Source organism: Ptychodera flava, chromosome 9, assembly GCF_041260155.1.
Source record: "Ptychodera flava strain L36383 chromosome 9, AS_Pfla_20210202, whole genome shotgun sequence".
NCBI classification, from domain to species: Eukaryota; Metazoa; Hemichordata; class Enteropneusta; family Ptychoderidae; genus Ptychodera; species Ptychodera flava.
The window spans coordinates 17,306,725-17,319,420 of NC_091936.1; the positions used below are offsets into that span (position 1 = coordinate 17,306,725).

The window sequence follows — 12,696 nt, forward strand, 5'->3', positions numbered from 1 at the left end:
TTTTTTGTATCCCTAACGTCGACTGGCTCTATGTGCGTACAAACATAGCAGTCGGGATTAAGATTTCCTGGATAAATAGATTTATTCCGCCTCTGACGCAAAGATACACACTGTTTTACATGTGCCACTCCTAGGCCCTGGGATCGATTTCCATACCTTTAAATGGTGTTATCATCAGTGTAGAAAACAGATTTAGAAACATGAACCTGAGCATGAAACATGGCTTTGCATGGCTGTGCCTCCTACTTTCTTATGGAGGTGCTACATTACGAACAAAACCACCGACAAACCCGTCAGTTTTAAAAAACAACTATGGACACACAAACCAATTATATGAGTAGGCCTACGAAGGTACATGACAAAACAGGTAGTAAACGGTATACTAGATATGGCACGCGGTCGCAAAATGAGAAATAACACCGCCAATTAATGTAATCATATACAGTAACTTGCATATAACATCAATCACAAATCGTGACCTCTGACCTCAGCAATTATCTAATGGGACAAAAACGTCGACAAGTGACCATGCAGTCATAACGATAGCTACAAAATAAAGTGGTCAGTTTATAACTATTTTTTCAAGAACATGAGGGATATTATTATCGATGAAGCAATCGAATCACATCCAACTTACAATCCATGATCAAAATAACACTGAATTCATGATCAATGTAATACTATTTGCAACTGTAATGCAATTATCTGGCCCGATTTTGAAAGATTTTAATTTTATTGCGCTTAACAATATATAATGGATAAGTCACAAATATAAACAGCTTTGGAAAAAAAACAGAAAATGCAATAAAACATATCTCTTTCCGGTAGAACTGTGTCAGTCCCGTGCAACACATATCAAGACAGTTGTTAATCATAGTACACAAAGACGCATCGATGCTACTGTCTCATCGAATGCTACGATGGTAAGCCATGTGGTTCCGATGACGCAAAATCAGCATTTCAGTAATCTTGAAACATCAACATACTGTAAAAATATTTAAGAAGTATGACTCGGAAGTAAAAAGAAAAAACCCGTTCTTTTAAGTTTATACCGAGTCCAGTCAAATATTTCCTGTTCCCATTTGATTGTATGCAAGGAAACATTAAACTATTAAGATCGCGTCATCATCTTCTTGAAAAGGCAACCCAACTTGTTGAGTGGCTAAAGTATTTTCATCGTGATGACAAAACAACCAGAAGCATTTTTGTCTCCAATTACTACGAAGGCGGGAAGGTACAAATCGTCCGTGACCTCTATGACCTTAGTTTCCATCAACTTCTTGAAGGTGTCCCCCTTCACCAAGTGAATGTATTTTTCATTCACAGCGATCACGATGAAGCCTCCTGTGAAAGAGAGGGAAAATTCAGGTCAAATTTTCGAGGATTCTAATTGTGAACTGAAACTACACGAATGCAAGATGTTGATATCGTTCCAAGATTGTCATACTAGCATACTCAAATAACTTCAACTAATTGGTGAAAACTATAATCACACAAAAGCTAAAAATAATTGTAAACCTCTGTTTATTGAATCAATAAAATGATTGAAGATTTTCAGATATGAGAAAGAGCATCCTATTAAACACTGGCCAACCACAATTTCCAGCCTGTACGCCACTGGAGGGGCACTTTCGTTCGATCACTACTAAGCGTGTGTAGGTCATTGATAAAACGAAATCACCCCAAAAGCATAATGCTTGCAACATTTCTCGATTACTGCTGTGTTCATTTGCGGTCCTTCTGATGTTGCTGCGTAGTCACAGCGCGCATCACAACGTTACCATTTTGCCTCGGTGTAAAGATAATGACTTCAGCTCCCCCCCCCCCCCAAACAAGTTTACCTGGCTTAACAACTCTCGTCCATTCGTGGAGCACAACATCAGTCACGTGTCCAGAAACAAAAACGCCACAGCAAATGATAGCGTCATACAAATCTGCAGAGAGGTGCATTAAAAATCAGATGTTATATGGATAACTGAAAATCATTTAACATGTTGCCAGATGAATTAAAGAGTATAACTTACTTTAAGCGATTTGTGGAATTCATTAACTTCAGTCATTTAGTTAAGACAGTACGCGCCTCAAAAGTCAAAGACTTAAGCTTTTGCTCAAACTTTCGTCGATGAAACTTTCAACCATTCTCTTGCCAAATATCAGGGATCAGCGTGCAAAGCTGGGTGCTAGAGAAACAAATTACCCAATATATACTGGTGTTTGAAATTTGAAGAAAAATATTTTTTCAAAAAGTAAGACATTGACATTGTTACACCCAGAGCTTTAGAACCAACCCCCATAGGTTGTGGACCAGAGTACGAAAAAAATTGAGTGCCAGAATATCTGTCATCGAGGCATTCTAAATCGTCTATTAGGGAAAATAAGTGAAAGAAAGATTTTCTCAAAGTGTAAATAATATGCATTGTTAACATATGCATCTGAGCTAATTGGGTGGCTCATTATCAATGGAGACGGTTCATTGGTCTAGAATTCGTGCATTATCTGAATGCAGGGGTTTACACGTGACCTTTTTGAACGCCGTCCATTGGATGAGCACCCATTTCTTCGGCCAGTAGTTTTGAGTATATTCCCTTTTCACGTGCGATTTGAAGGCTATCCTCTGACATGTCGACGCCATCGATGTTGTCATATCCCATGGCTCGCAACTGCAAGAGCAAATAAGGGGGCAGATGAAAGTCATTTAACTGATTTTTCTGACACTTCTGGTAGAAACAAAATGGTAGACACTCAATTCAATCGACTATTCCTGAGTGAAGTAATATAATTATTGATAACGGAACTATTAAAAGCATGAATACCAAAAGCGGCGAATGTATCTAAGTCTTGCTCTCTTTCCAATTGTCACTGCTGGCTGCGCTGTGCCAACAAATAGGGTCAGGTCATCTAACAAAAGTGAACGTTTACGTTCAGTGTGAAGAAACTTTATGAATGAGAAAGGACAGTACTCCAATGCAAAAAAGTCGTAGACGATGCAGGAACAAGGCAGAGGACATAGCCATACCCATTTCGTGCGGCTTGACCATTGGAGCATTGCAAGTCCGAACATGATAACAAACTACCCGCGCATTCAACAGGGGATAATTGAGGCATCCTTGGTAAAGGGTTATTATTATTTGTCAGATATGATGGTAGGGAAAAACTCGTTGCACAGAAAAATATTGTGAAGCGTGCACCTGTTCTCCGACCAATCCAGTTCCGCATCCACAGTCCAAGATCCGTGCGTGCTTGTCACTCACAACTTTGTTGATGGCTTCGGCAGCGTACTTCGGTCCATTGTAGCAGTCGCTGAAATCCTGCGTGACGAAATATCATGAAATTAAACAAACTCGCGCACTCAATAAACCATACATGAATATACATGGCATCTTCTTTGAAATATCTCAAAGACGTGCCAATGTTTGATAAAATTATTCAATTACCTTATCATAAGAAATACTCCATTTGTCGTAGAGGTTTTTCAAACTGTCTGGCGTAGCTGCGGGATCACGAGCTTGGCTTATTGTGTGGTGCAAATGGGAATCCATACTACTTTGCTTCGTACACCTAGCAGAGTACGTAGATAAAGGCGTTACCAGGATCCAGGATATATCAAAATAAAACAATATCAGTTATCATATTGTAGCTTTATCAATACCAGTGAATTTTGTGACGTCATCCTCCGCATTATTACTGATAATGTATTCGATTGTCCAGAATTGTACTATTGTGGCTCCAGATGTTTTCTACATCTACTAATTCACTGGCTTTACTAAAAACTATAAAATAATAAGAATGATGTACTATAATGGACTCGCGCAAACTTTGCATTCCATAATGAATGTGCTCGGCTTGGGCTCGTACATTGTGTCTGGCAAAGCTCACCATTATGGGCCGGGGAGGGTACATCAATGCTTAATTTTATCATGCCACAATATTGGTGGCGCAAACACAGCGAGCTGATTGGTCGAAGCATAGGGAATCGTCTACATGTCCGTCCTCAGGGATGGGTAGGTGTTTAGTTGTATTGCTAATAAAGGCTTATTATTCCAACCTTTGGTGTCTATTCTTAGCTTAGCACTGCCCTTGACAATCTCGCGTAAACTTTTTATCACCATGCAGCGTCTGCAGAGTTTGTTTACATGTCCGTTCCCCGGCGTGGGGGTGGGAATAGGTTGTCTTGGTGTCAGCACAGTTTTCTTGCTATTGTTAATTTTATTTTAATACCACGTTTGACAGTGATATGTATTGCCAATAATGCTAAGCAGGAACTGATTTATTTATAATGTTCACTGTGATGATTTAAAAGCCTTTTACGCATTTTCCGTCTTTTATTGAATTCATTCCTCTGCATTGATTGCTTTATTGCCTGTCTTTATTTTTTTCTTTGTATTGTCGTGTTTGTTGTGCAGATTTGATATTGTTTGAATATTTTTTCATATTAATTGTTGTATTTGCACAATTAACGCATAAATTGTCGCTTGTTGAGGATGTTTTATATGTTGAAAACTTTGGCTGCGCTGTGCTAACGAAAAGGGTCAGGTATGCGCCAGCTATTTTGCCCAGATTGTGGGCAAAATGGCGGATGCGCGTGGCGCGTGATGTCAGGCTGGAATGTTCGAAATGACCGCGCCCTTGACAGTAACTCAGCATCAAAGCAGCTGAACATTACACAAGTCTTCAAAAATCAATCTGTTTCATTAATAAAAATGAATGCAAAACGTCGTACGAGATGATTTATTTATGAAAGAGCGTACTTCATCCGAATGACAGAATCGAGTCAGTTTTTTGGTTTTTTTTGAAATTTGAAACAACATATAACACTGCAGCGGACGCAGCAGACGCAGGTGCTCCCCTTAGCCAATCAACATGTTCCATAGTGTCGTCCAATAAGTGCCGTGGATAAAATGGCGCTTAGGGACTGGACACAAATTATAGGGGGGGGGGATGGCCGGTGTTTTTTGGGGTGGGTCGCCATTTTTTGTGCAAGCATTTTTGAAGGGTCATAAAATTTTGTGCAAGCCTATGGGGGAGGGTCACCTTTTTTATGCATCAAAGCTGAAATTGCATGTGCACGTATTAAAGAATATGGAATACTGAAAAAAGAAAAAATACCCCCTGGCACTTTCATTTTCTGTCATTTCCATTTTTCGGCGCGCCCTTCGGGCGCAAGTTTAAGGGTATAATAAACAATGTATTAATGATCCAAGCAGCCACATTGATTTAAGTTGTCATGATTTCTACTTATCCAACTCCTCTATTGTACATATAAACTGTCCCCTATAATGACGCTTTCAATAACAATTTGGGAGATCACTTATTTGATATCATTCTCCCATTGACAATACATTGGGTATAGGTCGGTGTCAAATGTTCATGAAGCTGTATGTACATTTTTCATTTTTTTGAGGACATTGACAGAATACAAACTATTCAGAATAGTGCAAAATGTCATCAATAACAACTGGAAGCTTCAGGTCGAACAACTTTTGAATAACAATTTAGGATCAGATAACTATGAGTTATCTGTAGTTTCCTCATAGCCTACAATGTATAGTGAATCAACATTTTGGTGAAATTCCAAAATCAAATTTCTTGCACAACCATGGACTTGAAACCACTCTAGTCTAATCATGAACATTAATACTAATAATTAGGTGTACAAATGCACAGATTTACCTAGTTTTGCATTGGAAAAAATATTTATAGTTTCATCATAGGCTGCCATGCATAGTGAATGGACATTTCAGTGAAATTCCAAAATCAAATTTCTTGCACAACCATTGACTTGAAACCACTGTAGTCTAATCATGAACATTAATACTAATAATTAGGTGTACATAAATGCACAGATTTACTTAGTTTTGTATTGGAAAAAAAAATATTCATAGTTTCATCATAGGCTGCCATGCATAGTGAATGGACATTTCAGTGAAATTCCAAAATCAAATTTCTTGCACAACCATTGACTTGAAACCACTGTAGTCTAGTCATGAACATTAATACTAATAATTAGGTGTACATAAATGCAAAGATGTACTTAGTTTTGTATTGGAATAACAGTATTCATTGTTTCATCATAGGCTGCCATGCATAGTGAATGGTCATTTCAGTGAAATTCCAAAAACAAATTTCTTGCACAACCATTGACTTGAAACCACTGTAGTCTAGTCATGAACATTAATACTAATAATTAGGTGTACATAAATGCACAGATTTACCTAGTTTTGTATTGGAAGAAAAATATTCATAGTTTCATCATAGGCTGCCATGCATAGTGAATGGTCATTTCAGTGAAATTCCAAAAACAAATTTCTTGCACAACCATTGACTTGAAACCACTGTAGTCTAGTCATGAACATTAATACTAATAATTAGGTGTACATAAATGCACAGATTTACTTAGTTTTGTATTGGAAAAAAAAATATTCATAGTTTCATCATAGGCTGCCATGCATAGTGAATAGACATTTCAGTGAAATTCCCAAAACAAATTTCTTGCACAACCATTGACTTGAAACCACTGTAGTCTAGTCATGAACATTAATACTAATAATTAGGTGTACATAAATGTACAGATTTACCTAGTTTTGTATTTGGAAAAAATATTCATAGTTTCATCATAGGCTGCCATGCATAGTGAATCGACATTGTCGATGAAATCTAAAAATTACATTTTTTGTACATGCATGCACTTTTTACCTGCCACTTCAAGCAAAGTACATTTACATGAATTATCACACACATATGATTTGATATTTTTTGGACAAAGCGTTATATCGGCCGCATTTTGCCCTTCTTTTTGGGAGGGGACTTCAAAAGTATAGCCAGTCAGAAGGAGGTCTTGAACGCATTGCGGGTTTGTTAGGGGGGGGGTATTGAGTAACAGGGGAGGGTCACTTATTTTCATGCACGGATAAGGGGAGGGTCACTAATTTTTGTGCATGAACTTTTGAAGGGTCACTATTTTTGATGCAGTGGTGTTTCGACCTGACCCTTTTCGCAGAAAGGGGATAGGGAACCAGACTACAGTTTTAGTCCGTCCGAAAAAATTTGGCACAATATGGTGTTATGTGCAGTGTTGAATCGATGAAGGGGGCTGTTAACTCAAGGATAAAGAATTGAAATACTATGATCAAGTGACATCCGCGCTTTAGCTTTATCGCCGAAACGCCTCCGCCAAATGAACTCAAAAAGATAAGTCCGGGAGATGTGAAGCCCACCCAAGTTCGCTTGACATGCATCCACATGCCTTCCAAGGTGTTGGTGTGGGCGAAGGTTTGAGGATCCAAAAAATGAAGACAATGCTTAGCGGTAAAATGAGAGAACTGACTTGGACAACGAAGAGTAAGCCCCCCCCCCCCCCCGCCATTCATGAGAATAATACTGGAACATGGAGGAACCGATCGATAAAGCATTGGCAGTACGCCGGTCAACGGAAATTAAAAAGCAAGCACAAATATCGCGACCAATGACTCCAAACACCAAATGTCTGTCACTGTGTCGACCCAAGCTGTATTTGGACTTTCAGAACTTTTATTCTTTATAGATGGTTCTTTTTACATCTGTGGATTAATAAATTTCCATAATACAGCCGGGCCAAAAATCAATTGAGAGGCATGATCGCAAAGATAAAGGAATCAAATTTCTGGACAAAAATTTAACCAATCAATAGCAGGTTAAACTAGGTTTGAACTAATGTACAGATGTCATTTTTCGTCTGTAGAAGAAGTAATGCAAATGAAAACATACAAAGTTTTTTGGCCGTCATATTGATTATTATTTGCATTTGAATGAACTCTGAATTCTATTACGTAACTGTGTGCCGTTTTTGGCAACTGCTGCATTGAAAAGGGGTTAAAATGGCCATTGCCATTGAAGTCAGTTTGCACATGACAACAAATTTGATGAATAAAACGTGAGAGGGGACATATTGTACCCGAAATGAGGCGGAATTATTGCCGCGATCACATGAACTAACTCTAACCCTAAAATGTCTGTGATGGTCTGAATTTGCTTGATTTCCTTTGCGTTGGGTGAAGCACAGTGGGGGCCAGGAATTTTAACCTTATTAGTTAGTCAGTGCCGCAATTACGGGGCGTCTGTGTTTTGTGTAGGGCGATTTTAACGTCATCAGTTTGTGGCTATACCACTTGTAAAATGTTGCCCACTAGGCCAATAGGTTCAATTTATATCATGCCCAGCCAACCAAAAATATCATTGATTTGGTGTTAACCTGATGTTTTCTCCGGCTATTTTGGAACTCTGAAGACGCTGGACTTGAATGACGTCGCCAGCTTAATAATGAGATCATACCATTCGGTGCAAGAGGTGGTACGATATCGGAGCCGCGCGAGTGCATCTTAACAGCTTAACACCCCTTGCACTGAATGGTATGATCTCACAATCAAGCTGAGTACGTCTTTCTCGTCGATAATCCAGCGTCTTCCGGGTTCCAAAACCGCCAGAGAAAACATCAGGTTAACGCCAAATCAATGATATTTTTGGTTAGCCGGGCATGATATAAGTTGAACCTATTGGCTTAGTGTTAAAATTGGCGAAATTTGACCTACATTTTACTCGGGCAGTCCTCAGGTAGCTACGGGCAGTCAGTCACGGGCAGTAATAGTAGGAGTCAGCTGCACGCACGAGCACACCAAAAGCCAGCCCATTCAAGAGTTAACCTAAAATCCTAAACCTTACCTCTGGACATTTTCACATACCCCGTCAAAGTATTGACCTTTCCACGTAAACAGGACCTTTTAAAGGGTGCTGTGAAGTTCCAAGCGTGAGCGCAGCTCGGAGAGAACTACAAGGTAAAAGTTCAAGGACGAATGTCTCAGACGGCGCATGCGTGTTTGAAATGAGTCACTGGACAAACAATAATCATGTCTCTCACACTGAAAAAAAATGAAAACCCCTGAAGCCCAAATTGAAATTAGGCAGATGAACAAAGCTTACAAGAATTGATCAAGCAGAAGTTTAAAATTACTACCATGATTTGCATACCAAATTGAGAAATTTGAAAAGGGAGAATTCTAAAGATTATTGGAATATTATCAATAGAGTGAAAAACAAAAATGGAGGTTCTGGAAATGTCTTCTTTTGTTCAACATTTCAGAAATTTAAGTCAGAAGAACAATCCTATGGATGCTGACGAAAAAAAGCTTATGACCCTAGGTCCCTAAATCATTCTATAAATACTTTCATTAATAACCCCATTACAGTTGAAGAACTAATGAAACAAGTACGAAAGTTGAAGAATAATAAGAGTTGTGGCTTAGACAACATTATCAATGAATTTATCAAAACAGCCCTGATAACGTACGTGAGATTAGAGTTGATTTGTTTAATGTGGTTTTGGATACCGGTTTTGTTCCTGATGATTGGTGTGTTGGTATCATAAAACCCTTGTATAAAAACAAAGGGTCAATTGATGACCCCGACAACTACCGAGGCATAACTCTGCTGAGCTGTCTTGGGAAATTGTTTACCTCTGTTATAAATGCTCGTTTAAGTTGGTATGTTGAGAGCACTGGCATGCTGGGCGAAGAACAAGCTGGTTTTCGGGAGGGTTACAGCACAATGGATCATATCTTTGTCCTTCATAGCATTATTGACTTATATTTATCTCGACACAAACGAATTTTCTGTGCTTTTATCGACATTAAAAAAGCGTTTGACCTTATTGATAGAACTTCCCTTTGGAAAAAGCTTATAAGTCATGATATATATGGTAAAGTCTTGAATGTTATTTATAATATGTATGATAATGCCAAATCATGTGTAAAAAATGAGAACTGTCTTTCAGAATTATTATAGAAATAACGGGCGACGCGCTGACCATTACGTTTATTTGTGGGCAAGGGCGAGAGGAAAGCCAAAAATTAACGGGCGAGGCTTGCCGAGCCCGTTAATTTGGCTTTCCTCGAGCCCGCGCCCACAAATAGACGTTAATGGTCAGAGCGGAGTCTGTTATTTCCATTATATTATCAGCGAACCCAAGAAAACCATCAAAATTTCCGAAATTTCAGGAGTGAACGACAACTGGGCCCGGAAACTGAGCAATACGCCACGCACTGTCACGCGCGCTGTAAAAAATTGGCAAATCCGGGGATGTTTTCAGAAAAAAGTATCTCAACTTGACCTACAAGTGCTCCACTTTATTTTGTGATTGATTTTGATTTACGTTTCAGCTGTAAAGTTACGATACTTTGAGTTGTTAATCTTATTATTCATATTCACGGGCATGTAAACAGACCATTACTGTGTATTTGTGGTCAGTCACGGGTTCAGCTCGACCAATCAAAATGCGACAGGCAGGGCATGGTAATATAATTACTTGTAATATTGGTGTTAGACAAGGTGAAAACCTGTCGCCACTGTTATTTGCTATTTATCTCAATGACTTTGAATACTCTGTCAACAGAAGTTATAGAGGATTAGATCAGCTTTCAAAAGATTTTGCTCTGTACTTTGTGACGACGATGTCGAAGTATTTCTGCGTCTTTATGTGTTATTGTATGCTGATGACACTATTGTACTTGCAGAATCTGCTGTGGAGTTGCAAAATGCGCTCAATGCTGTATATACCTATTGTAATAACTGGCACCTTACGGTTACCACAAGTAAAACTAAGGTTGTTATTTTTTCGATTGGTAAAGTTAAAAGCACAAGTTTACTTTTGGCAAAGACTCTATTGAAGTCTGTGATGACTACACATATCTAGGCACACTCCTTTATTACAATGGTAAATTTATAAAAGCAATTTTGATAAACAGGTCAATCAGGCCAGGCGTGCCATGTATAGTCTAAAAGCCAAGGCCCAGCGTCTTAATCTCCCTGTTGACATCCAGTGCGAGTTATTTGATGTTTTTGTCACACCTATACTCTTGTATGGGTGTGAAATTTGGGGATATCAAAATCCCAAACAAATTAACACATTCTATAATAAGTACCTGAAAAATCTTTTAAGGGTAAATACTAGAACAGCGAACTGTATGGTTTACGGAGAGTTGGGAAAAACAGTATGGATATTATTATTGAAAACGTATGATTAATTTTTGGATACACTTGATATCTTCCAAAGAGAGTAAATTGTCTTGTTCCATGTTTAGATTATTGAAGTCCATGCATGATAACAACAGCTATAAGTCGCCTTGGATTGAAAAATCAAAAGTGTTCTTGACAAGTGTGGTTTTTCTAATATCTGGTATGACTATAAAAGTGTAAACAAGAAATGGTTGAAACACAGTTTGGAGTTGCGAATGAAAGATATCAGCATTCAAAATTGGCACAGCGAGGTCCAAAAAAATACTTTATGTACAAACTATCGTATCTTCAAGATGAGTGTATCTTTGAATACTACCTATCTAAGCTCAACACAACGGACAGAATTAATTTCACTAAATTTCGTTGTGGTAGCCACAAACTTCCTATTTCCAACCGTTACCAAAATAATATTAGTAATATTTGTACTTTGTGTAATTCAGGCAAAATTGGTGATGAAATGCACTATATATTAAAATGTCCTGCTTTAAATAATGAAAGAAAAAAATATGTAAAAAGTTATCACTATACACGTCCTAACACTGTCATGTTCGAGAATCTCTTCAAAAGTAAGAATTTGCATGATCTCTCAAAATTAGCGAAATTCGCCAACCTCATTATGAACAAGTTTAAGTAGTTTTTTTCTGCTTTATGTATTTTTCCATATGTGCATGTAATTGTTCTACTACTAGTGCTACTTTTAAATATATTTTAAAGTTTTTTATCAGAACTTTTTTCAATGTATTTATCTCCTGTTTGGAGATTTTGATGTAAATGTACTCTAATACCTCGAAAGGGGTCGTAGAGCTCAATAAAATTATTATTATTATATTATTATTATATTATACTAACGGAGATGTTCCTGATCCATTCAAGTCATCCATTCAAGAAACCCTCACTAGATGCCGATATCTAAAGAATTACAGACCGGTTTCAAACTTCCATTTTCTCTTGAAAATCATGGAGAAAATTGTTGCGTAACAGCTTACCTCATATCTGTCGCCCAATTCGCTGCTGGAGGCTTTTCAATCACCATACAGCCTGATACAGGACAAATCATAGCACTGAAACTGTTATTCTGCATCTATATTTCTCCACTTGCCAAGTTCATCAGACATCACAATCCGGATTTCCACCAATACGCCGATGACAACCAGTTATACCAAATTCTCTCACGGCCGGACACATCATCAGCAGTGAGGAAGATGGAAACAGCCATTCAGGAAATTGAATCGTGGATGACTCAAAACAACTGAAACTTTAACTAAATGATGGTAAAACAGATGTCCTACTCATTCGATCGCAGTTTGCCAGAACACTTCATCCCATCGACTCTATCAACATTGGCTCATCTGTCATTCAGCATGTAAATTCAGCCCGTAATATAGGAGTGACCTTTGATGATCGACACCTACTATCATCTCAAGAAAATTGGTCACATCCGTCAATATCTCACGAAAGAAGCCTGTCACATAGCCATACATGCCTGCATCTCATCCAAATTAGACTACGGTAATGCTCTCCTGTTTGGACTACTTTCCAAGAACATGAAGTCACTCCAACATGTCCAAAACACTGCAACACTGCAGCTAGGATTGTGTCAAGGATAAGGAAATCTGACCACATCACCTCTACACTTAAGGAACTTCGTTGGTT

At 38.3% G+C, this 12,696-nt stretch overlaps 1 protein-coding gene across 4 annotated transcripts; it reads right to left on the reverse strand.

Annotated features, from left to right (window-relative positions):
- Positions 1 to 696: 696 nt before the first annotated feature.
- On the reverse strand, positions 697 to 12,211 carry LOC139140195 (methyltransferase-like protein 27). 4 transcript variants are annotated; one of them, XM_070709270.1, is made up of 6 exons: positions 12,030 to 12,211; positions 3,435 to 3,558; positions 3,189 to 3,308; positions 2,522 to 2,660; positions 1,842 to 1,934; positions 697 to 1,344 (listed from the first exon to the last, which is right to left on the reverse strand). In XM_070709270.1, the coding sequence occupies exons 1-6, from the start codon at positions 12,122 to 12,124 to the stop codon at positions 1,163 to 1,165; spliced, it is 753 nt and encodes a 250-aa protein (XP_070565371.1). In that variant the 5' UTR covers positions 12,125 to 12,211; the 3' UTR covers positions 697 to 1,162. The 4 variants fall into 4 exon arrangements, with proteins under 4 accessions (XP_070565371.1, XP_070565373.1, XP_070565372.1 ...); XM_070709272.1 differs by lacking the exon at positions 12,030 to 12,211 and adding an exon at positions 8,715 to 8,833; XM_070709271.1 differs by lacking the exon at positions 12,030 to 12,211 and adding an exon at positions 8,695 to 8,832.
- Between the last annotated feature and the right edge of the window lie 485 nt (positions 12,212 to 12,696).